Source organism: Corvus cornix, chromosome 2 (genome assembly GCF_000738735.6).
Source record: "Corvus cornix cornix isolate S_Up_H32 chromosome 2, ASM73873v5, whole genome shotgun sequence".
In the NCBI taxonomy this organism is placed as follows: Eukaryota; Metazoa; Chordata; class Aves; order Passeriformes; family Corvidae; genus Corvus; species Corvus cornix.
The window spans coordinates 10743329-10770485 of NC_046333.1; the positions used below are offsets into that span (position 1 = coordinate 10743329).

The 27157-nt window shown below is 40.2% G+C and overlaps 1 protein-coding gene and 1 long non-coding RNA gene across 4 annotated transcripts in view; one reads left to right on the forward strand and one right to left on the reverse strand.

Moving 5' to 3' along the window:
* The window catches only part of ADARB2 (adenosine deaminase RNA specific B2 (inactive)), a 306651-nt gene extending 291860 nt beyond the window's left edge, over positions 1-14791 (reverse strand). The window contains exon 1 of one of the 2 annotated variants that reach the window (XM_039549516.1): positions 14508-14791. In XM_039549516.1, coding sequence (XP_039405450.1) covers positions 14508-14607 — 100 coding nt within the window. In that variant the 5' untranslated portion in view covers positions 14608-14791. The remainder of the gene's footprint in view (positions 1-14507) is intronic. The other variant, XM_039549515.1, reaches the window with a different exon arrangement.
* Positions 14792-14882: 91 nt separating this feature from the next.
* Positions 14883-27157, forward strand: part of LOC104686449 — a 61196-nt gene continuing 48921 nt past the window's right edge. The window contains exons 1-2 of one of the 2 annotated variants that reach the window (XR_005601489.1): positions 14883-15394; positions 17025-17217. This is a non-coding gene — a long non-coding RNA (uncharacterized LOC104686449). The remainder of the gene's footprint in view (positions 15395-17024; positions 17218-27157) is intronic. The other variant, XR_751347.4, reaches the window with a different exon arrangement.

The window sequence follows — 27157 nt, forward strand, 5'->3', positions numbered from 1 at the left end:
AAAACCCCTCTGTGTGATGCTACTTGGTGTTTGAGATTGTGACTAGGACAGTAGAAGGGATGAGCAAAGGAATTATTTTATTCGCTGCTCTTCTACCTGTGCTGACGAACGTACAATGTGCAGGGAAAATTTCTCTTCCACTATCTCTTCATGCTGTGAGTCAGTGAGGGGGAAGAGAAAGCTTGCCATCCCAATGTTTCCAGCTGGAAATAGGTAATGACAAACAGGTACTTGATCTTCCTTCAATCCCTCAAAATCTTAAGCTCAACTATATAAGAAAACATGCACAGCAAGTGCAGCAGGGAAAATTGCTCCCTGCAGAAGCTATGAGCAAACAGGCTTCACATGGAAATCTTGACAAGGAGTCGAGGAAAGCTCAGACCTGAGCGTCTGAAGGAGGATGGTCCTTTCACTGTCACCAGCAGCAGGTACAGATGCAGGTCCCTTAAATGTGATTTTCTGAAAACAACAGATCTTGGCATCTGACTACTGAATGAAAATGTTGGATTTGTTTACTTATTGCAAGTATGCAAATATGTGTATATTTCTATCCCACATCTTTGCAAAGAAAATTTTGAAAATACAAACTGATGAAAGCTCTGCAAAAAGAAACAATTCATCTATCATTGTCTTTTTCCACCCACAGTTTCTTTAAGCAGATTTTTTGAAAAAATGGACATCTGAGGTCCAAAATACTACAAAAACCCACAAGTTGTGGACTCCTTGATTTCTGTATTTCCCCATGGCCCATCTGCATGGATTTATTTTCAGGCTAAGAGCCCAGATGCCCAGATATAGCAGAATGTAACATTTCACTCTTAAACCCCCCAGTTATAACAAAGAACAAACAATAATCATGATGGGTACAAGATGCAAAGAGATTAAATACAAGGCAGATGTTCAATCTTGTCTTTTCAGCTGAGATTATAAATGGTCTGAGCCTAAGAGAAAAATTCAGAGCCTGAAAGAGAAGGTTTGCTAATTAATCAGTTATAATGGTATAGGGGATTAGAGAGCATGATTAAAACACACTGAAAACAAGAAAGACAAAGGAGGATGGCGAAGGGAGTATGGAAACAGCTCTGTCAACAGAGAAACATCTCTACACAAGCAGCTGAAAATGATGCAGCTCATAAAAAACCTGTGCTTAAGAATTAAGATCCAACTACAACAACAAAAAGACAATGTTATGAACTAAATGAATTCTTGGAAATTTGTTCCAAAGTTTATTTTAAAAAAATACAGGGTTTTAAAAATTAAAACCTCCTTATGAAGCCTAGGACAAAACTTCCACTGAGTCCAGCCTTTTATAGAAATATCTATGTACGTTAATATAGGTGTTGCTGGAGCACATATTGGCACATTAATATGCATAATACTAGGGAGTCTGTGCTTAAGTATATAAATAGAAATTGAATATAAACATATGCATTCATAGCTTTGAAGTTCCATTAGTAACAAAACAGCGTGGAGAAATTATTAGCATTTTTACATGATGATTTCTGCCTAAGTCAGATACTGAAGTGCTACTGATACTTACAAGGCATTCAACAGATGGGGGGTCCGGACTACTAACTTCTATGCTAGGCAAGTGTATTTTTAAACCTCCTTTAACATTAAATTCTGATGCTGTGCTGTAGGAATGAACTAAGGTTCTTCCCTGAGTGTGCAATTTTAACTTCCTTGTTTACTTTATGAAACTCTAATTTGGCAATGATCCACTACTGCTAGTGCCAGTTAGCATAAACCCAATCACTATAAAAACTATCACCAAGACCAATCTGTGCTGAAGACAAAGGGACCGCCCATATGAAAATGTCCTATGGGATGAAGGTCCCATAAGATATAGGGCCTGGTGCTCCTCACAAAAACAGATTCCCATGTAATACGGTAGGATAATGCTCCTATACTGTTCATCTTGATTCTGCTCTCAATCTTTCTCTTTTTTCTAGTGGAAACAAGAAAGGGAATTGTGCTTTAGTTCACAAATTCTCAACAATGCTGATGCATACGTATTTGCTGTAATATTACCTACTCAACTGAAATTAATCTATAATCTTAGTGATGAAAGTGGACATTATACAAGTGAAGATAGAAGAATAATTTCTAGTTCTCTTCTAGTTTTGGAAAATGAATGCAATAAAGTGATGCCCTGTTAGAAATACCTTTGCTTACCATTTATGCAATTTTAAGATATATTACTAAGGTAGCATTTATTTGTGTGGTTTATTGCTTGCCCTGAGAGACCTGCATTTGTTTAAAGTATGAACTTATTCTAGATTTAAAACTGTAAGGGCAAACTAATGTAAAAACATAATGAAATCACCTTCAAATCTTCTTACGTTCTCACTTTTTATACAAAATTATTTTCATCACAAAAATAATCCCCCAAATTTGTCTGAGATTATTCCAGCAAATCCCATGCCCAACAAATCCTAAAACATGCTCCACCTGTTAGTGAAACTATCATAGTAATCGTCTGGGCTTTTATCTAATGAATATGCATTACAGCAGTCAAAACAAATTCTATCTTAATCTATATTACTGGGGAAAGTTTCTGAAACAAGCTGTTACAGGGAAATTTATATAAAATGTTGTCAACATTCAGCAGAGACAAGCTGCCTGCTAGAAAGGGCAGATGGAAACAGTCCTATGTTTGGTCAGGAAGATGTATTTTTGCTACCCTTAAGCCATGCTTTTGGCCAGAGGTGTGCTGGGAGCATCACATCCCCTGGTGCCTTTAGCGTGCCTGCCCGCCTACACCGCACCTCCCTGCAGAGCCTGAGCCGACCATGACTGAGAAGTCTTTTTGCCATGTGGGTTTCTGTGAGTCATCATCTCTTCCACAATGCACAAACTCACTGACACCTGTTGGGGCATGGGGAAATGACTGATGGAAATTCAGCTGACTGCCTGCACAAGGGCTGTGTGTGAACTGCACCTGCAGGCAGGTGTGTGCCTGACACCAGCAGGTGCAACAGTATCATATGGGGCAAACCAGCAACGGGAAAGGTACTGGAAACCAAGATTAACAAGATTTATAAAATTAACCAAGGTTAACAAGCCACTCTTTTCAATCAACTGCCTGCCTATGATGCACACACTGCTTTTGCTATAACAGCCATTAAAAGAACAGTCTCAGCCTCTTATCTTGACTTTTTGCTGTCTCCCATTTCTGCCTAAACATCACAGGACCCAACTTTATGTGCCAGTGTCAGAGAAATGTTTAGTCAGCTCAGGAACTGGTAGCAAGGTCAGTTTAGATATGCTAAGACAGAACAAGCCCTAAGAAATAGATGCTGTAATTAAGTGCATTATACATTTTTTGTATATAGAAAATTTTTACAAAGATTATAGTAACTTCTTAACCAGTTTCTGATTCCACAGAAAAACCTAAGCACCAGCACATTTGTATGCAGATCTTGTTACTTATTATTTACTGCTTTTCTGAGCAGCAATGGAATGACTGAAGAAGTGATTTTTCTGAACCAAGGCCGTATGTTACCCCAAAGACCTTTGATGATATATTGGTCCTATCCAGGCACCAATCTCATATATGCTTTCCTTTTCATAATTTGTATGAATAACAGCTGCTTCAATAGGTGAGGATACAAACAAGGGAAGTAAGATAGTAAAAAGAAGGGGGGGAAAGAGATAGGTGTTTTGGTAAATAAGAAACAAACTCAGGAAGTGCAAATATGTGGATTTTCAGGGTTACATACACTTTTATTTTAGGAGTGATTTTTTGGAACCTTTGAGATTATCTTGATTAAGATGGCTTCTGTAGTGTTTAATTCATGCTCCTGTTAAAACAGCACTCTACAAGACCCAAACCATGTAATTTGTTGCTGCTTGGTTTCAGTTAATTTCAGAGACAATTCTTTTGAGGAAAAATTAAGATACCACATAAAAATTAGATTTTTTTTTTTAAGTTTCTTTTTTCAAACTTTATGAATTACTTTCCTGGACTCAGAAATGAGTGTTTGGTTCTTTTTTCATCTTAAGAATTGTCTGCCACATTTTAGTCAAAGAATTATTGTTAAAGACTAGAGTGAATTTAGAGTGGTTTTAGCTAAAGTGGAATAGTCTTTTGGTCTTCTGAGGAGCTTGTGAATAAACAAAATTGATGAACTACAGGCAAGGTACAAATGTAGGGACTGTTATTATGATTTTTAATGGAAATGAAAGTGATGAAATTTAGAGATTAGCATTTAATCCTTCTGAAATTAAGTGATGCATCTAAAAGGATAAATCTCATTTTTAAAAAAAGGAATTTGTAACAGTTTCAATGAATTTCATAAGCAAATTCTTGTAGCATCAGAAGGAAGTAATGTATATTACAAAACTGGAGTTACTGTGGTTATTCTGCAGACTTGCCCACAATGCGCTGCTTAATACTGAAGAAAGAGCTGCCTTTTAAATGTAAACTTTGCTACTCAGAAACCTCACCCCCAGCACACATAACAAACCATTCTGGGAGAAATCGAAAGCCCTCCAGAAACTGAAGAGCAAACGTGATTTAGCGTGATTCTGATTCAAAGAAGAATCAGACCCCATGCCTTTGTTTACATACAAACTAGGTAAGTAAATACAAAGCCCTCTTCTTTCCAACACCACCAGGCGGAACTGCTTTGCCATGCCCTGCACAGGCTGCCCTGCAGGCAGGGATTACACCTGCTCCTGCTGCCAGCACCGATGCCTGCATGCAGCCTGGCACACTGCTCACCTTGGAACGAGCAGCTCCCAGGGACCTGCCATGGCACACAGGCACTTCGCAGTGATAAACCCAAGCAGTGTGATCCAACTGCAGCTGTGACACAGCTACAGCAAGGACTGGTACAAACCAGAGCCAGGTTCATTGGACACTTGAAGCTAGAGTGACAGACTCCTGAATTCCTACCTCTCGCAAATTAATCCTGCACCAGATTAACTGGTCTGACTCAATTTCCCTCTTGTAAACTGGGCAAATGTGGCCTGTCTGTCTATGAGAGTTAAAAACAACTTTTCCTAAGTAGTTTGAGCACGTTCCTAGCATGATTACACTGATGTGTTTTTATTAACTCTGGGCAATAAGAGACCTTGCTGTCTGGGATGAGTTGGAATTACCTGAGGAGAAGGATCATCTTACCATTGTCAGGAAAAAATAGTCCAATGTGCCTTACATCATAAAAGTACAAATTTAATAAGGAATTCACTGTTAGCCTTCAGGAAAATCTGGCAAAACATCTTTGTCTATGGCTTCTTACCACATTTAAGCAGAATGTATTACTTGGCTTAAAAATGTGCCTGGGTTAACCAATCTATAAAGCAGCGTTCTGTTAAACTACTTCTATTACAAACCAGACTTCTAACTGCAAAAGACTGTTTCACTTCTGACTACTCAAAACCAGTGTATATATTTTTAAATCCCCAAGTTTTTTGACACTTAATTACCATCCTCTGGTAACTAGTCCTGTTTGTAACTTACTGCCTGTTTTTACTTTGCAGTTCACACCTTGTACTGTAGCAAGAAAATATTTCAAAATTCTTCTTCTTTTTCTTTTTTTTTTTTTAACAAAATGAATGCAGACATAAAGTCTCTTTTTAAAAGAACATAAGAGGGTACAAGTTAACCTAGAAAGACTAGCTTTTGACTTGTTCTGGCAGAACTGAAATGCTTCACATTTATCCTTGAACACTCTTGTATATTCCCTCTTCTTCCCATGTAGGAAATTTAAAGGATTCTCACAGTGAAACATTTTTATTAAAAAAAAACCCACCAAACAAAAAGCCACCAAAAAACCATAGCATTAAATGTCTTGTGCTCATGGATTTCAGTTGAAGGCACAAGAAGTGCTGTTTACGGGCACAGCACCAGTTAAAGCAATTCTCTGTTACACGGCTGTAAAAACTGATCATCATAGGCATAAACTGCAAACAAGTCAAGTATCTTGATTTTAGAAACAACAGATTTTACAACAGACACGCATCAGATGCTTTACCATAAATAAATGATAAACATGGGTTAATCAATAATCTTTGAAGCAGTAGCAAGTGGAAGAAACCTGCTGTCAGTGATATTAAAGAATATTCCCTTTTTTGTACTGTTTCTTTTAAACTCCTAAATCCACAAGCAGCAAGAGCTGAGCTCCAATTTAATTACTGTCTGCGCTGCTCAACAATGAGGCAATGCCGACCACTGCAGCCTGCTTCCCAAAATCACCATTTATATGGATGTGTAAATAGCAACTCATGATTGACATGAGGAAGGGAAATTACAACCTGGAAATCAGCTAATGAAAGTCAACTTTGAGTAAGTTTTGCTCAAGAAGCCATGGCCATTTTGTCTGGTGATTTGCAGCATGGCTGCTGGCATGGATGTAATATGGAGCATGAGCTCAAAGTTGGCTTCTGCTCTGTTAGTCCTTTCATAGGATTCAGCTGGAGAAAGATAAGCACACAAAAAAACTTAAGACAAAATCCACTTTTTTGGTAAACATTTGGGGTTTCCCGACATAAGAATTATGGGCTCCTGCATAAGCACCTCTCTTCACCATGCTGAATTAATTATCTACTCAAAAAACATACCTACACAAAAGGAATGTAGAAATACACTAGAAAGTCTGGCTTATAAGAAGTATCTTTCACTTCTTTATTTCTCACTCTAAAAAAAAAAAAAAAATCATACTCCTTGTGCAGTTGTGCCTTTGTGATTTGTCTGTAAGATGACTGTTATTGCATAGAGAAAGAACACACACAAATACTATGAGAATTTTTATACATATATTTTTAAAATTACAAATTCTTACAGGATGGATGGATGAATGTGAATAAACACAAATGATATAAGTGTATTTTGTTTTTACATCACTAAACAAAATACTTTAATGGAATATAAAAATCCTTCATATAATTTGAACTCTACAGGCTTTAAGACCCTTTGTCTAATACAAGTTGAAGTTTATTACAGTCATTCACTCCATACAGATAGACAATGATATTTCACACAAAAATGTATATATGTACCTATATATTAAGGCACAGAATAAGTGTATGTGGCAACACAGTTCTGCTCCCCTGACTGATACTGAGAAGTTTCAATTTCAATTTTACTCTAAATAGGGGCAGCAGAATTGGGCCTTATACAAAGGTAACACATTATTACAGTTGGCTTGATAGCCATCATTTTACATTTGTTAAATCCCACTATTTAAGGAATAAATAGCCATTTCACAGTCTCCGAGAAGTGGAAAGAAGCAAGCAATTGCATAAAATCAGTTGTGTGTAAATCTCTAAGAAGACGGAGATAAAATATCTGTCAAATTCTTATTTCTTCCCACACTTCCCAGCAGCTTTAACTCTTCTCGCTGATGTTTCATTAGCATTTAGAGAAAGGTGATTCTGTTAATAATTCTGAGCACCATTTCTCTTGCAAGGAACAAAAAATGAAATGGGGGAAAAAAGAGTCACACTTTACCATGAAGTATTTTGCTGATATCTACTTATTGCTCATTCCTCATTCCATACCACACAAAAATGCCACCAGCACATAGTGCAGGTTTCAGAAACAGCAGTCACAAGTGGCACAACTCCAAAATCAGACACAGGAGTTGGTTTAGCATTGAGACCAAACCCGAACCCAGCAAAACACTTTCACAAACACAGATTACTTTGCAGGGGTAATCCCTTATGACACAATATTCATCTGATGTTGATGGACTGACAGTCACACCAGTACCTGTGGGGTTTTTCTGCTTAACAAATCATCATGTGTTTGTAAAATTTGTTTTCACCCCCTTTTATTCCATCCTTTTGTTCCTTTTTTCACGAAAATAACAAATGAGTGGGGTGAATTAATTTTTATTGTAATCATCCTAACCTCACTACAGCATCAAAGTAAGAGACTAGGAATCAGTCTGAATTTTGGTCTATTTTTATAAATACCATGAAGGGTGTTGAGTGGGAACAGAGAGGAAGGAGACTTAAAAAGCTGTCAGGAATATTCCAAGGAAATGTGCCTGCCTTCCTCCCAGCTGTGTTGCTGGTTTTGGGAGGCACACGGCAGAGGGACGCGCGTCGCCACGGCCGCGAAGCCGAGCAGAAAGGCACCTCCTGAACCGCTGCCACTCCACGGCTTCAGCTGGGGAAACGGGAGAGTGCAAAAAGCCTCACAATGCACAGGAGTGATTAAATTGCCTACAAATCACCTTTCCACCTAATCCAAGCAAGTCAGGATTCAGATAATTTCCTGAAAAAGAGGATTCATATCTCATATTAAAAAAATTAAATCCTTCTTAATGTATCCTACATAAAGCCAAAGCCTACAGTCACTGAAGTGAGCATCAAACTTAGTATCACGAGTCTCAGCTGGGCTAATCAAATACCTCAAACTCCCTACAAATAAGTTTTGTTTTTTCATAAACTGAATTAACAAATTTCCCAGGCAAGCTACATACAGTCTCAATATAAAAAGTCCTTCCACTCCTATTAGACATGCTGAAATTTTCCTTCCTTAAAGGCCTCTGTCTTAGTAAATAAAAAAATCAGGAATAAATTAGAGTAGCCTGTTTACCTTTTTAATAATCTTTTCTTCTTTAATATGATTTTACTGTATCCTTTCTTATGTTTTTCTCCAAAGTAAACTATATAAATCTTATCAATTTTCCTCTACTGAAATTTTACACATCTCTAATCCCTTTTGCCATATGTCTCTGAATCCTCACTGTTTCTAGTACACATTTGGGAGCTAGAACAGCCAGAACGAAAGAGAATATACTCAGTGAAAATACACCTTTCATTCATTAATGTCATGGTAATATCTTCAATATTAGCTGTCCTGCTCTTTACACACTCTGCCCTGCTCCGTGCTTCCCTTGTTATCACGCTTTGCTTAGCAGAGATTTTCATTAAACCAGCCATGGCGATGTCCAGTCCTTACTCTGGAGTGTGTATTGTCAATTCAGGGTACAAAAATACATCCTCGTATTTCAAATCTGCTGTAAGAAGCAAGAAATTCGAGACTGATTGAATGACAATAACTCCATCCATTTAATGCTTTCTGTTAAAGCATTAAATTTGGCTATTTTATGACTCAGGGAGGGTTGCCTATTAGTATGGGTTGACAAGCTGCTTCCGCCAGTTAACAAAGCAGTGTTTTTAATATGTTATATATCACAATATGCTGTTAAAACTCCTCTGGGTTGGCTGCTTCGTTTCAAATTCATACACCGGGGAACAAAGGTCAGCCACAGCAGAAAGGTAAGCGCTTCGTTTTACTACTGGAACTTACATAATTTGCAGGCAGAACAAGCTGTTTTACACAGCAAACGTCAGGTTCATCACAGATGCCTTGAGAATGATCTATCTACTGATGCATATCAGCCTTTTTTGCCTGGATAACTAATCACTTACACGGGGAAAAAAACGGTAAACTGCCTGAAAGGTTGTAGAGATAGTTAGCTGTAAACACAGGGATCAATTCAGGTTCATTACTACTCGCAAAACCCACACAATATTGGCCAGCAGTAATTCAAAAGTAGTACAATTAACAGAGATCAGACAGATATCCTCGTGGTCGCTTTTTTGAGACTTGCTAACCTTATAAGGCATTACAAGAACAAAGTTTGCACAGACCTTTAGTAACTTCGATATTTCACAAGGCAATTTCATCTGACCTTTAATTTTTAGTGCAGCATTTTCCATTTGTAGGGTATCACTTCAGAAAGGGCTGCCTTTTAGTATTTTAAAAACTCCATTAATACTACTTAAACTGGAACTTGTAAGCAAAGCTGTCGCCTTACGGGAGACTTTTCCTACACAAATCACCAAGGAGAAGCTACAAAATTTTAAGCAATAAGAAGCAATTTCCAACAGTAGGATTCTTTGCCACTAGCTTTGTATGTCTGTGTATTGCCACTGAGGAAAGCAAAACATCTGACATCTGTGTTCAGAAGCGTAAAAATTACAATATATGCTATTGTTCATGTACGATGTGGTCAATATTCATACCAGTGCTTTTTCTACTTACATAATTAATACTTTGAGATAAAGCTGAAATATTTTGTTCTCTTTGAAAGTAAAATACACCATTTTATTGTCCTCACAATTACATGCTGTTGCTAGGAAGTTACAAGTCTGCTATAACCTAATCATCTGCTATTTAGATATGGACTCATGAATCCCATATTTTTATTCTAAATTTAAGTTCAGTCATTGTAGCTAATGTCCTTGATGCTATCTCAAATTGCTGTCATTACACGGATCACTAGAAGTTGGAGGTAATAGTAAAAAAGAAAAGAAAAAAGAAAGCTACCAAATTAGATGATGGATAAAGGTTTAATCAATTTAATTTTATCACCAAATCCATTCCCTTCCTCTCGAGCTGTCAGGGCACGAGATAAGCGGAACACGTCCTGAAGCACAACACAATCCCTTTGTGAGGAAGGAGTTGTGTCCCTGAACCTCGCCAAGATGAAACACGCTCATTTATTACTTTGGCATTGCAGGATGATGAAGAACCAAGCTGGTTTCCTCCCTTCATCTTCAGCACAATCTTTCTATTTCATTAATTTTTCATGGAATTTCATTTCACAATCGTTTTGCCTCTCTCACCCACTTGCTGCCCTTATTTAGTTTATTCTGCCAACTTTTATTTCATGTCCCATTGTATCAGCAGCAACCCTGGCCATGGCTTTCTACCACATCAGAAATACCTGATCCCCTCCTGCTTCCAGTAATTAACTTCATTCAGTAGCCCTAGAAAATGGCATTGCAAATAAGGTGGCTTATTTGTTGTCTTACACTGGAAAATAACTCAGAAGGGTTATCTTTCTGATCCCCTATTTCATACTTACCTTCTGTGTGTTGATTTCTAAGAAGTTGCTGGAGGCTGCTAAAGTGTGGCCTTTTTAGTATTATCAGTAAATAGCAATTCTGCTTTTGTTTGGTCTACTTGTAATGACTTATCTGGGAAAACAAGCCTTCTTTTCAAAATCTATACCACAGGCTATGAAATCAGCACAAGCCGTGCTGAGTTCTGCCAGTACTCTGCCATATTCCAGAGCCCTGAGAAAACACAAGAACCCACAAACACAGTAACTGCCTACTAAACCCTAAAATTTTAAAATGGTTTTCTCTAAATCAATAGGCGTAATTTTCTATCCTCTGGTCATTTTATACATACTGATAAAAAAAGCCCCCAACAACTCAAAACAACCAGAGAGAGAAATATAAATATCTATTACTGCTGCCACATGAAATTAGTATGCAGATAATCTGTCAAGCATCCATATTTATTTTTCATTAGATCTTTGAAAAATTAAGGTATTTACTTCTTACTGAGAGTTATCATACTTTTCTAAATGACAATGGAAATATTTCTACCTATACTAATCACTCTGAATATCCACATTTTAACTTTTTAACACGCATTCTGCATAGAGTGTAAAACTGAATAAAATCACCCTGTAAATATATGCTTGCAATATAATATTCATTGCATAGACATTTATTGTTAAGGCAGGATCTTTTTACTAAAAGGGTTGCTGGATTTCATAAGCATGAAAATAAGATGCATGCAAATTAATTACTGGACGATGATATTGTACCCTGGAATCATATTCAGTGTCCTACACTTTTCAGTGCTTGATTTGCATATATGGAAATTCTCTCTCTGATTCTTACTAGATGTGTTTTTATTGTTTTTTTTAGGCTAAATGCACAAGGAAATTCAGCTATTCAGAGAATGCTGTTTGCTCTCCTTGCTTGAACTTGCTTTCTGCCCCCAAGAAACTCCTAAAACAGAGCATCCAGGTATAAAAGAAATGGAGTGAAGTGCTATACCTACAAACACAAATTTATAATTCACACTAAGCAGAGCAAAAAGATGGCTGAAAACATGGAAAGTAAAACAGAAGGGGATACGCAACACTATTAAATAGAGAATAGTAATTGTTTCTACTGCTGTACATTCCTAGATATTCTATTAAACAATGTCTAAACCTGGTTTTAAGCACAGCTCATATGTAACGTGTAATAAAATGCAGTAAGTTGTATAAATAATTTTCTGAGTCCACCTCCTTAACGAGTAGGGATGTGACAGAAATTAATTTCCTTACTTTGTCTAATACTTAATTTAAATTTAAGACTATAGTGAATTTCTTTGTCTATTCGTGTCCATAGGTATCCCAGTGTATGGATGTGTAAACATGTGTCTAGTTACAGACTTTAAAGCAGCTACTAAAAGCATTCCCGCTACAAACAACAAGATATGTGTTGGAGAATAGTTAAAAGCAAGTGTCTTTGGTCTAACTCTCTGCAAAGACTTTCTCACAATCCATTAAACAGATCAAACCTGCAAAATAGTGGCGCCCACTAATAATTCTCATAAAAATCCAGTAATTTAAAAGCCGAAGAAACATTTTCTTGACTCGTTTCCTGAATAGTCTGTTAAGCAAAACCTTCTTATTAGATACCATAAAAATAATTAAAAAAGCAGAAATAGATGGTCACTAAATAAAATAGCATAATAGTAAAATCCAACAGGTTTTATACTGGGCATGCCTTAAGTTACAGGAAATTTTTGGCCAGCAGGATTTTACAGGAATGTGTGTTTTTTTGAATACTGTGATTACAAAGAAAGGAAAAACAAAATCATACGAACACAGGTCTGTAATTAGTATACTAACCAACTAAATTATTTGAAAAGTGGTCACAAATAGCACATTTGGAAGAATAAAAAAAGAACACTTCAAGTGCACATTCTTATTGATGTTGGTCAGTTAAGCACTTTCTAGAATGCCATCCACCTCCAGCTGTGCATTCTGCAAATAGCTGTCAGCTACCAAGTTATTGTTGAGCAAGTTTTCATGGTTTTTTTAAAGACATTCAACTTCCACCTTGTTTTGGCAAAACGAAGCAAAAAAAGGATGCATCAGAAAAGTCTTATTGAAAGACTCTAACTTTTGTCTGCTCTTAAAAACAAAATTAAACCAAGTACCTTCCCTCCATTGCATAGAGTAATGGATTACTCTTTTCTCCTGGCCGAGTCCAGGTCGCTAAAGCTAGGCTAAGTTTGCAATTCTGTAGAAAAGTAGTTTTGCTAGAACAAATCAGCATAAAAAAGCCTGCAGAGCACAACTTGATTACAGGGAAATTTAAAGAGAACTGAATATATGAGCTCTCCTTTCTGAGTGTTTTAAAATTTCTTCTGTAATGCCAAGTAAAAGGCAGCCTTTCTCACCAGGTGTTATAACCTGCTAAAAACCCAGAGTAACAAGTTGAGGTGGCACATCTACTCGAAATCCTGATATATCTGCATGTGTGTTGTTTCTACTTGTGTGCAGGTCACTATTTGTTGCTTTGATTTTGAATATAGAGAGTTAACAGATGAAAGTTAAAATAGTGACAATCAAATGATACAGTCTTGCATTTAGCATTTGACCCGTTTTTACCAGCTACCATACAAAAGCTGCTTTGACACCTTTCTAAAAAGTTATCAAATACTGCACTTACTGACTTCAACATAATCAATAATTAAGAGACACTTAGCTAATGGCACCAACAAATTAGGTTTTCTAGAATCAGAAGGAGAAACAGCATGTCCAGAGCATTAGCTTGAGAGCTAGCTGACTAAAACTTGTGTGAGTACCACATAGAGATGACAGTTACAGGTTAGATTATATTCACTGCTTGGACAAACACTCGGACTTCGCATCTCTGCAGTTGAATGCATTGCAGCTGGGCATCTCTGGCACTCTGCGCCTCTTATCAGTTTATTTTACTTTAAAGTCCTCACAGCCGGTTAACTTCGTCTTTTTCAGGCAAAACATCAAAAATCAGGCGGTAGTGTGTCATCCCCTCTACAGGGAAAGCAAGACAGCCTTGCGAAGAGCAGTTATCTAGGGCATATTCCCTGTTCGCAATGACATCCTGTAGCTTCACTTTTCCTGCTTACGGCAATTAGCGCCTTCCTAACCAGGGTTCGCTTAGGGACGGGGAACAGCACCAAGACAGAAAAACTTGGTGGACCTTGTCTAGAAGAGGAGAGGAACGGTAGTTTGGAGGGCGCGACAGCCCCGGGGGGCTCCGCGCCGCGCTCCGCCCGGGCAGCGGCACCTCCTGCCCGCGGGCACGGGCGGGCACCGGGCCGCGGGGGAGGCGGAGGGCATCGCGGCCGGGCGGGGCGGGCCGGGGCTGCCGGAGCCCCGCGACAACCCCGCTGCACAGCACTGGCCGGACGGGGCCTGCCGAGCCCCCCCCCGCCGCACCCCCGTGGGTTCAGCCCCGGCCCGGCACGACGCAGGGAGGGCAGCGAGCTGTGCCCGGCCGCGGGACAGCGACGGCCGCTCTCGTCCCCGGCTGGCCCCGAGGAGGGCACCGCCCGCCCCGCCCCGGCCGTCGGGGCAGCGCAGGGCTGGTGCCGGCGAGCGCCGGGCACTGACAATAGAGCTGCGAGCAGCCGATGCTGTGCAGGTGGCAGGCGGACAGAGTGGGAAAATAAAACAACAAGAAAATGACATCTCTCTTACCTTTCCTCTTTGATCTCCTCCTCCTCCTTCTCTTGGACTTGCATCTCAGCTGCCCGCTCGGCCCTCCCGACGCCCTGCCGCTGCCCAGGACGGATGTCATGCCGGTACCTCAGCGAGCAGCACCGCGCCGACGTGTTCTTCTCCCGCGGAGTTTCTCCTCGTTCTGGAGGCGGCTTTTATAGGGCGGTGGGTCGGGCCGGCGGGGCTGTGCCGGGGCTGTGCCCGGGCTCCGTTCGGCGCTGCCGCCGCGCAAGGGTCGCGCCTCCGCCCCGACGTGCCGGGCCGCCGGGGCGATGCCCGGGGGCGCCGCCGCGGCTCTGCCGGCCCCGCGCCCACTTTTTGCACCTCTGCGAGTTGCTGGGCACCGGCCGCTTTGAAGCCGATGGTGCGGGGGTGGGGGGGGCGAGGGGGCGGATTTGCTGCTGCAAAGTCTCCCGCAGCCCAATCGCTCCGCCGCCCGGCGCTGACATCAGCTCCGCCAGCCCTCGCCCCCAAACTCCGCTCCCCCGGGGCTGCCGGCTGTGCCCAGCTCGCGGGAGAAAGCGAGGGAGAATGGCCCCGTAGGGAATAAAAACATCCTGCCGCCTCGTCTGGGAGAAGCCGGAGGGGCAGCTCGCAAGAAGGGAGGCTGCACGGAGGATTTCAAGCCTTTTTTTTTTTTTTTGTCTGCTTTAAACCATGTGGACACTGAACACTCCGCTTCCACGTACACAGAAATGCCTCTGCTGTCCTCCCCAACCACGCAGTTATTAACTAGTTCACTAATTGCAATGCTTGCTATTCCCAGTGAAAGAATATGAGTTACTGTTGAAGGATCCCTGTGTCAACAAACCTTATGCAAGAGGATAAGTGTAGCGATTCTCCTTGAATCTCCAGTTATTTTTAAGGTACGTGCTCTGTTACATTCACGATCAAGGGCAAAAGCTCTGTGAAAAGAGGAGTGTGTTGTCGCTCAGACTCACACATTAACACTCTGCAGTGCCTCATTTAGGCAACTGTGCAATTAAAGTGTCGGGAGCAGAGGGGCTTTTACAGAGAGGAAAGATGACAACAGCAATCCTCTGAAAAGCTCGACTACAAAGCATTACATATGTGTTCGTTACAAAAAGCCAGGGTACACAACAGATAAGATACTGCTTCAAGTTACGAGGGACCAGGCGCTTCTGTGCTCTACTGTCCTTATGCATTATCTCATTTAAAACACGTATCTGGAAACCTAGGTAGTGACTGGAAAATGGAAGAATATCAAGAAAAAATATGTTAAATAATGAATGTCATCATTAGTGCTTACTGCACTTGCAGTTGGCTGAAGGAGCACAGCAAACCCCTGTTTATCAGAACTCCTTTAATCTAAAACTTCCTCTTGTTGGAATGTAGGTTACCTGGCTCCTGCTGCTAACCACTTCCACTGCAACCCTCCCAGCTATTAGAAACCCTCTGTGTTTGGCTGGTATATAGGCCTCTGTAATTTTTGGAGGCGGCAGAGCTACATGTTACAGATTTTTCAATTAAATAAACAAAACCACTTCCATAAAAGTCTCTAAAGGTGCTCATTAAACAAGGATATGGATAACTCAGGTGTGCCAAGATGATGTCACCTCTTGGACCCTCTATGCTCCACGAAGCAGGTTGCATATGGTAAGAAGGCCCCATGTACCCTCACTTTCAGCTATGTGGCACAGCGCAAAGCTCAGGGGGAAACTGCCCTCCCATCTCAACAGCTAAGGTGAGGTAAGCGAGCCTGAGAATCCAGACCTGCATTGCTTGAATGTCAGATATAGTTCAGGAAACTCTGCATGAAAGTAGGTTCTTACTTGCCTAGTTTTTACAGGTACTGGCAGAGCTGCTTTACAACATACACATCACCCAAACTGCTACATAGCTTAAGTAAACATCTCTTTAAAGTGCTTCTGTCTATTTCAGGGATAAAACTTGTCTGCAGGAAAACAGAGAGGCAATCAGTAATTTTTATTTTCAGCTTCAGCCTTCAACCATTCTCCCCTTTTCCTTCTGATTTCTGTTGTTCTGACCACAGCTGACTCTCATCTATTAATGTGACAAAAACTTGTTGTATGTGAAGTAGTTACTGCTGCAGCAAAACACAACTGCATGTTCAACTGTACATCAAAGTTCTGACCAGTCTGGAACTTAAGTCACTTAGTTTAGAAGCCAGATTTAGAAAACCGTCTTCTGTATTTCAGTACCAATCTGTTTTCTCTACATTATGGATCTAAAAGAGAAGCTAGATCCAATTAGAAGGAAAAGGAGCATCCTGGGACATTCATTCATTTTTAGGAGTGGCTTCAAGCTCAGCACATTAAATTTTCTGAAGGCTTTATTTCTGACAATATTTTGTTAACACAGTCTCAAAACGACTGGAACCTAACATGTTAAGAAGACAGGCTGGCATTGCCAGTCCCTAGAGAAGTCATGCTACCAAGCCAACCTGAAAAGCCACCAATTCTCAGAAACTGTTATTCAGTGATACCAGATTCATGAACTGCTTTATATTTCTAGGCACAGTTCTAAGAAAGTATCAGCAAGGCAACATTAGCAATGATGGATCTATACTGGTGATATAGCTCCCTCCTAGGCTGGTTTGAGGATTGGAGAAGGCATGAAGACAGCTGAAGTCATGCTGGTGGAAGATTTCTGCTTGGCCACAAGGAGATGTGAAAGGCAGTCTTTGTTTATACTGTCCATCTACAAGGTCAGTAAAATTCCTTAAATGTTCTGTGCTTATTCCTCTTGTTCCCTGCAATGGAAGGAGTTGGCTTCTCCACCCAATGAAGTGCCCTGTTTCAACAGCCTGGTTTAACTTAAATGCAAGGCTACCAGTCCCACTCAACTGGGTCTGTCTCTTCACTCAGAAAAACATGTAAATGTTTCCAAGAACTTTGTTAGAGTGACATAAACTCAAACTAGGAAATACAAAACCAGTATCAATGAGGTGGGAAAAAACTAAATTATAAAATAATACCATCTCTCTCAGTTATGTGCTTATGTCTACCATTAGCCAATGCACTTGACAGTTTTATCATCCCACGGAAATTATGGCTGTTCCTCAGTGCCCCAGTAAAGATTGTTAGTGGTGTTCCATGCTCCTTTTGGTTGAGTAAAGCAGTTTAGGATTTTTTCATCTCCATGAGCCAACAACCTGTGGTTGTTATGATTATTACCTTCAAACTGAAGTAATTCAGACTGTTCTTTATTATCTTCAAACTGAAGTAATTCAGACAGTTTTAAAGGCGTAACTTCACACACCTTGACTTACAGCCTGCGAAGAAATGCACGTCACACCAATGCACACTCACCTACTCAGGCCTAGGTGAGTCAGCCAGGTAGGAGAGTTTAAGGTGTAAATCCTGATGTGAATGCCTCTTCCCTGTGCTGTCTGGGAGCTGTGACTCCTCTTGTGAACCCATTGCAACTACTGATCCCAGCCAGTACATCAAAAACCTCTGTTCCTGTTCTTGTGAGATAGACAGGTCTCTCTCAGTGCTTGAGGTACCCAAGCAAGAAGTCCAAGCTTTGCAGGATTTGTGACAATTCACTTCACTCAGGTTCTCCCAAAAGAGGAGAGCTGAAGGGCAGTCCAAATAGTTTATTAACTGGAAGACTGATGGTGACTATGAGAGTATGATGGGGAAAGAGAGTGTGAAGCTGGGTGCCAGGTTGCACACCTTATTTATGCATTACCATTTAAATTTCCATGCCTAAGCAATATAGTGTAGAGTTAGTAAGCAACAGAAATGGAAAAAAATTAAAATGGATGAATAAAAAAGGCAGTCCACCCTTATTTCAGCTAAGGACTTCAGATGAGCAACTTTAGGAAAAAATCTTTTGGACAGTTATCTGAATCTGAATTCTAGGTCCACAGGTATTATGAGTGGCCAGTACTTTTTCTATACCAACACATTTAGATGAAGTAGAATAAATATGAGATCAATTTTTTTCTTTCTCCCTCTGTTTTTTAAAATTTGGAGTGGCTTGATTTTCAGTGACATGATAATATAAAAATTGCAGGTGAAAGAATTTAAATAAATGCTATATTGAACTTGCAGAAATGCAAATATGTAAAATGATGTTGAGCATCTAAGATGTCTCAGGGTATGCCCCACATGAGTGTTGCAGCATTTGCAGGGAGTGGTCGGCTCAGAGCAAAAGGGTCCTGCTGAGCAGCACAGCAAGTGGGAGAGACAAGCTCCAGACTCGGCACTTCCCAGAATATGCACAAACCCTTGAAGAAGAGACCATCTGGCTGCCTTATTCCACAGTTTGCAGCTGCACTGTCCCTTTCCTAAGGAGCTATGGATACTGCAAGTAGCAGGCCACAGTAGAGATTTTTGCAATTCACTTCTTGGGAGAAGATATGCCCTGTAGGCTCCTGAGAGGGGACAGGGATGCAGTAGCCACCATATATTTTTCTCATCTCCTCTCCATCCCGTTTCTGTTTGATTTTGCTTCCACCTGTCTGTGTAGGTAGAGAAAAAAAAAAGGCCCTTAGAATTTGGAAGATAAAAGATGCTCAAGGGCATTAAAGCAGGACATGAATGCAATCGTGTGGCTGTGCAGGTGAGACTCCAGAGCCTTCTGCTGCAAAATGCCTGCACTAATCCACTCTTGCCCTACTTACAAGGAGCTGTCAGTGTGGTTATTTGCAGCAAAAACCACTTTAGCTTTGGGGCCAAACATCACAGGGTGGTGATGAAGCAATGAGGGTAGGGACCCATATTCAGTGTATCAAGTTTGTCAGAAAAATACCTCACTGCAGGCAGGTCCTCCTGTCTGCTTTGCATATTCTTGCACATGAAATATCTCAGGCTGGGTAACACTGTTGTATTGCATAGCTGGAGGTTAAGGCAATACTAAAAGGATTTGCACCCTCACTAAACTGCAACAGAACTGAAGGGATCTGGGATTCTGTGTTCTCTGCTGTGGGAAAGTCACAGCAGCCAAGTTTCATCTCCCACAGGAGAAGCTTCCCCTCTCCCCCTCATTTCGTCAAGACCCCATATCTAGTCTGATGGAGGTTCACTGCAACATGCCAACAGTAGGCGACGTACATCTCCCTGATGAGCTTGAGGTAAACATTAGCTGCTTAGACAATAGTCTCTTTAATGGGGAAAACACCTGCATGCCAAAGACTGCAAGTCATTGTAATTAGTAAGCCTGTATATGCCACACAAACCAGCAGCAGTCACTGGAGATGAAACAAAACTTTCTGAAAGATGTTTGTATAGGCATACTAGAACATAATTCAGCAGCTCTGACTCTTGAGGGGAGTAGAGATACAGCTCATCACCAGAAACAGTTTTGATTTTAATAGTGTTTCCTGTGTTTGTTGTAAGCTGAACCAAAATGTGGAATGAAAATGTCCCAAAAGCAGAGATGTCTGAAACCTCATTCTGTCATCAGATGTTTCAATCCCAGCCCAGACTGGTCATAGACAGTTTGTTCATATGGAATTAACTTGTTCACTGACCTTCTGCAAGGCCCCCATTGTACAGGTTTCTTTCTGTGCCCAGTATCCCAATCCACTTTGTTCAACCACTTGGAAATGCATCAAGTTGTAACAGATTAATTTGTTATTACCAATAATTTATTATTATTAGTTTATTATACTTCTTATTACTGTTATTCTTTTAAAACAGTAATTCTCTGATATTGAAATACTGAAAAAACCTTTTTGTCCTCTGCGTCCTTTGAATATAACCTTTAAAACAAAGAGTCTGCTGGGGGAAAGACCCTGTGCTGCAGAGTGATGGTGCAGAGCACCCTTGGGCAGAGGAGAGGGGCACCTCATCAGCCCTTGGTGGGGCAGGGGTGCAGTGTCACTGGTGGGTCTGCAGCCCACCCAAGGCCTTGGCTGCAAGGAATTCCCAAGAGGCTGAACCACAGCATCACCCTCATCATGCAGTTGCCTCAGGCTGGGAAATCGGGCACCTGAGAAGAGAATTCCCAAAACAGTTCGTTTCTCTGTGCTGACAGATTTTTCATTGGTAAAATACAGATGCAAATACTTACGTCAGGGGATTAAGGAAAGCTAAAATGACCATGGGCTGCTTGCACACAATATACTTTTCACCCTAATCTATTCAGTTTGGAAAACTTCCAAAAATTAAATGATGAATAAATTCTCCCCATAGCCGCCAAGTGGATTACAAAGACTTGCAGGATTTTTGATGAAAGACTACCATCTTCTAAAATGAATGCTGCAAGCCTATGTCATGAGAAACCTTAACCAAGTTCTCTGGGACTCTAAAAATGTTTTATAGAGTAATCTGGCGGTAGCTGCCTTGTACAGAATTAAGGCAGTACTGAAAAATACTACAGCACAGCTATTGCTATTATTTCAGTAATGTACTGTGCTACAGTTTAAAGAAGTTATTATGGAAGTATAATTTGACTAAAGTTTACATTTGCAGGCCGACATATGTTTAGTGTTACAGTCTTTTCCTTGAGACCTGCAGCAGCAGCAGTCACTGACCTTGTTAGGGACAGTGGCTGAGGATAAGGTGTAATAACAGAAAAGGAAAAGTGTATTGAATTGCATTAACCTCTGGCTAGATCCCCTGCCAGATTCATCAGATTTCTGTGCTATCCAATGGCTTTACAAAAGGAGTTTCACTGCAATCTTCTGTCAACTTATGTGCCAGTTTGGACAAATTTGGAGGAAAAATATCCTCTGATAGAAGGCAGGTACAACCACCCTTCCCCCACCAGGCTCAGGAAAAAATAAATTTTCCTCGAAGGAAAGTGAAAGAGATAAAAACTATTTATTTAACAAACACACTGGAAAAGGATAATAATGCTAAATAATAAAACCTCTTGATCTGCTGAGAGAAACCTGGGAAAATTTCAGAGTCCTTCCATAGATCTCTCTTCCCCTCCTTAGAGCTGGGTCATGGTGGGCCCACCTCCAGGGCCAAGGCCTTGGTGGAAAGTCCTCCTGATGTGTTCTGATGTTGAAACAGTCCAGCAGAGAAAAAAGAAAAGAAAAATGAAGTCCCAGGAAAGCAAAAGTTCAACTCTCCAGAGGAAAAGGAGCTGAAAAAGCTGGCCGAAAGCTGGCTGAAGAGCAAACAACGCTTCCTCTGCTCTTGCTGCTGCAGAACGCAGAGAGGAGTCTGTGTGTATATCTGTGTGTCCTTGAAACAAAACCGTAATCTGCTTTGAAAGTTTGCTGGGTTTTTTTCTCTCCCCCCTCTCAGGCTCAGTTTAAAGGCACAGAAAAGGCAAAAAAAATTAATTTCTGGGCATAGAACAGCGATATGGGATACACATCATAAAGTCATCCCAAGACAACTTATTTTTAAACATACTTTTCAAAAGGCATTCAGATTTATGTGGTATATAATCACTGCAAAGCTGAACACAACAGTGCAGAATATAAATGCAGAGAAGTGTATGGAAATACAAGAAGGCTGCTGTAGAGGCATATGTTTTCCGACAGCTGGCCAGCAGTAGCAACAATCAGGTGCAAATTTCTGAGATTTTTAAGGCCCTACAGCCCCTACTGAGCACCCCATGACAGACATCAGGGTAAGGTCATTGAGAAAATAAAGAAAATATTTTTTTGGAAAGAACTAACTTATAAACTTCGTAGTGCAGATCATGAAAATTATTATTTATCCTTGTACATCCCTCTCATAGACCATGTGATACAATGATTTGCCTGGGGAAGGTTGTTTGCTGTGTGCAGTATGGCCATTCAGAAGTCATGGAGGGTACATACTGCAGGTAGGGAAAAGCAAATAACATAAAGTCTGCCTCGTATTTTTAAAAACCTTTTTGTATTTCATTTCCTAGATGATATCTAATTGATGTAGAGTGATTTGAATCTAGCTCTAAGTTCTGACTCCTGTTTCTCCTGATGGCCGCACTCAGCAGTTGCTTGATCCTTTTTCATTTAGAACCATCTCTTTCTCCAGGCAGCAACTGACCGAACAAGAGGATACAGTCTTAAACTGCGCCAAGGGAAATATAGGTTGGATATTAGGAATACGTTTTTCATGGAAAGAGTGGTTAAGTACTAGAATTATCTGCCTGGAGAGGTGGTGGAATCACCATCCCTGGATGTGTTTTAAAAAAGATTGGATGTGGCACTCAGTGCCATGGTTTAGTTGAGGTGTTGGGGCATAGGTTGGATTTGATGATCTTGGAGGTCTCTTCCAACCTGGTGATTCTGTGATCTGTAGGATGGTTCTAAATTATGATGTGCTGGTAAATGTAGATAGTCATCCTTTGATGATTGCTCTCGTAGACTTTCCTACTATACCAGACTATCCTCATGGAATTAGTACAGGGTTTGAACACCATTGGTCTGATGCCAGGTCTTAACTCAAATTGACAGTCATGACCTTAGGTAAGTCGCCTAAGTACTTATGTTCTTAAAGATGACAGCAAGCCACATTACTCCCTGTAAGTTTTGTTTCATTAGTTATCACTAAACTATTGAGGTAAATACTGTCTTTATCTTGTGTCTGGATGCAGCTCCTACAAATATGGACCCCCAATTCTTGCTTGAGATGTCTAGATGATATTATAATGTGAATAAAGAAACATCATGGAGCTATGATTGCCATCACAGATCTAAATAAATACCCACCAGCAACACTGAAAAAACAACAGCAGTTCCTGAATTAAAAAATAACTCTTTCAACTATCATGAGTAAGGGAAAGGTAGAATGCAATGCAGTCAATATTAGAGGTTTATCCTCTACCTCCCACATCAATTTCCCCTTAATTTTATTTCCCCTGTGCTCCAACTGATTTTCCTTCATTGTCCTCAGATAGGCATCAGAAAAATAGAGGTGCTGAAGCCTCTATCTGCAGGAAAAAGAGATACCTAGAGGTGCTTGCATGTAGGTCTTCTACAACAACTGAGTTCCTGGAGGAGAATGATGTCCACAGACAACTCAGGAAAACTTGAGTGGCAGCAAAGACAGAGGACAGATCCTAAACATACATCAAGAGGAGCAGGGGTATCAATAAACACAGAGAGAACAGTAATTAATCTCTATGTCTCCCTTACCCTAGAAGTCCCAAAGAACTGCCTGATAGCTCTGAATGATTCATATGACCAAAAATTTCAGTCCATCCTCATCATACGGATGCAAGTCGAAGACATTATTTTAAGATCTTGGGTAAACCTGTTAAAGCCCAATGTGTCCATCCCGGTGGTGAATCCTGAACCCTTCCTTTATATAGGAAATAGATAAAGTGATACTTAATTTCCTGCAGAGTGACTAGGTGACTCTGCACTTACCATGTTAATTAGTAGTAGCTTCGGAGCCCTTCAGCTTTGTTTCTGCCCTCTGTCCAAATCCTTCTTCCCTTAGTTTTTCTCACTGAATCCACATTCAGGCATTAATTTCTATGTGTCGTACCAGTAAAGATCAGTTTTACAGGATGACAATGACAGGCAGCCACTGAAGCCTTAAAACACAAGTGCTGTATCAAATAAAACCTTAGCCAAACTGGAAAGAGTTACTTTAAAATAATGAACTTCTCTTTACTGCTGGACAGTTTTGGAATAAAATTTGCAGATGTGAACTCTGTCAAGTTTAGTAGTAGGGAAAGATTCAGTGGGAATACAGTTTTAAATCTGTCATTTAACCATAAGACTGGAGACCTAAGCCTGGATTGTTCCCATTTAATCTTTGCATTTGACTCAGGTGAAGACCTAAGTGAAGAGTCTTGGCCCCCTGCACTCCTTGGCACACAATTGGAGATAGACAGGCCTTCAGATGGTAGCATCAACTTTACTTTGGAAACACCTTTCTTATTTAAACACGAGAGAATTGAATAGCTTCATTGAGTGAAGCTATGGCAACCTGGGATTTTTCAGTGTTTCTCTGAATCCTAAAACTATCCAAAATTGGGAAAAGTAGACCTTCTCTTAAAAAATAGGTAAAATTTTATGGCTGTGACTTGTTTCTCCCTAGATTTTTTTAGTGGGACAATGGAGAGTAAGACTGAAATTACACCAGTATAAAGTACAAAGTATTCTACTGAATCCTGGGTTTTAAAATATATATTTCCATTTATAGAATCAGTTTAATAAACATCCTTTTCAAATTCTCAATTCCTGTTACATCTTTATCAAAGGGGAAACAGTTAAAGAAAATTATACATCAGTGCTGGACTGTTTCTTTTTTTTTTTCCCAGAAAGAAGTATTAGGATCATATGTAAGATGCCTTATTTAGAATCTGAAAATTTATTTTATGCTTTTCTGTTGACAACCAGAAGCACTGGGTAGGAAAAAAATAGCAGAACAAAAGAGCTCCCTAGAGATATTTCACGTTTGCTGACTTACTACATCATCACATATGACACTGAATTATTAGTTTCAGCAAATACTGAAATAGCACAAGAAAGCTTTCCTGCTCTTTTATCTTCACCGTTGCTCTTGGATTTAAACAAGTCATATAAAATGTTCTGGGAAAAACTAAAAATACTGAAAAATCATAATTTAGAGTGGTGTTTGTTATACAGGATGCTCCTTAATCATACTGAGGTAGGAGGCTGGGAGCGTAGTTTCCTTGAGCTCAGAGGACAATTTGGATAGAAAACAGGGCACATCAGGTCTTTAGGAAGTTTTAGTAGGATTCTTCCTTTCTCTCTCTTCATCCGTGGAAGTGACTCTGCTCATGCAGAAAAATTGAAATGGTGCCCTGATTTGTATCAGAGTGAACTCTGCTGTTGTCAGAGAAGCCCACACACAGTACAGCACATTTTCCAATCATGTCACAAGTTAGCTATTTTTGGATTCCTTTTAAAAATACAAATATTAGTGACTATCAAAATTCAGGCCACCATGTATAACATTGTCTGTGTGGGGTCTCAAAACAGAGGTGAGCAGCTTGCCCTGCCTCCGCCACCTGGACTTTGTGGTCCCACTGACACATGGATGACCTCTCCTCACCAACCCCTGCCTGTGTGGGCTTGTTTGATTCCTGTGGCCTTGACCTCAGCTGTAAATTTTTAAAGTGACACTGTGTTCTTTATTGCAGGAATGGTTAAAGGTAAATTTCTAGGTGTAGTATGATTCTCATGACCTTCTGGGTCATGGGAATAGAAGTACAGTATCCAACCATATCAATAACTCCAGACTCAGTTCTATGTAGGATGCTGCAGTTTAATATCATCTATTTTGATGCAACAATAAATAAAATTATAGTGCATTGCATTACCATAGATACTGAAAATTTCTGAACTGAGAATTGTTATGTATTAATGTTGAAAATTTGAAATCATTAACACCAAGCTGAGGCATGATTGCCTTTTTCAGAACAAATTCTCAAAAACAGCTGTGCTAATTCTTCTTTTTAAGGAATGGATACTTGATTTTTCTCACCCTGAAAACAAAGACGAAATTCTCATTTACCAATATTTTCCTGGGATTAGATTGTTTTCCTGCAAGCTGTGGCTTTTAGATGTACTGGTGTAGCTTCTTTAAAATGCTGTGTGTGACAGCAAGAGAAAAGGAGAAGACAAAATGAAACAAATGGATCAGTATGTTAAACAGTGTCATAAACTGAAAGGAAGGGGTAGAGTATGATCAGGAATATGTATGTTACAATTTAAAATAAGAATAATTAGGATGGATTTATTTTAGATTCATGGTGCAATTTACTGTGCTCATCTCAGACACTTCCTTCCCTTTCTTTTCTTCCCATACCCATTGAAGGATTTAAGCACCTTACTTGTAAGTAATAAGCATTGATTCAGCATCCCTTATGAAATGATGCATGATTTTACTCCATCACAGATAATTTCAGAAACATTTTGCTGCCTGCTTTTATCTGCACTCTGCTTGTGGAGAGGATTTGAAAAGGTTTGCGTAGTTGCCTGCTCTGCAATAATGTGAGGATTTTGTTATCCCGCTGAGCTACCACCGTTGGTTCAGATAGCTTGGATTCCTTCCTTCTGCAGCCAAAATCTCACAAAACCTCTCCATGAAACACAAAGGTGCGTGAGAGAAAGGGCAAATGATTCACCGAACCTTTCAAGAGGCTATTTATGTTCCTCCTGGAACACAGCAATTAGTGCTTTTCTTAGCCCCATCTGATCACCTTGTTGTCTTCTGTTTGTGCAACCACTTAAACAGTTTTTAGACAGAGATCTTCAGCTAATTCTGATATCAGATCCAGTCCTGCCTCCATCCAAAGACACCAGACCTGTCCTACTGACTTAAACACAAATGGGATTAAGTATTGCATCTCTTTAGCCCCCGCAAAATACCGACATCTCAGTCAGGTTTGCACATCTACAGACGTGGTCAGAGCACAGCATCCCAAGTTCAGTACAAGTCCACAACCCCCCAGCTGTGGGATGTTCTCTTCCTTGCATGTGCCAGCTGTGATTGCTGACATGCCAGCTTGCATTTACAGGAGACACCCTCAGATTCACAGATGTACTTGCACCTTCTGATAGTCTCATTTATTGTGACAGGGAAATAGAAAACCTAGTGCAATACAGACAATACTCACATTCATCTAATATGATTTCCCTTTTTTGTTCCCTGTATCTCAGTCTTCCCTCAAGCCTGTGTGCTAAAACACCCACCCAGTAATTGTGGAAATTAACGCCAAACGATTGGCAGAGGGATTTGGGTGTCCAGTTCCTTGTGGCTATCTATGAG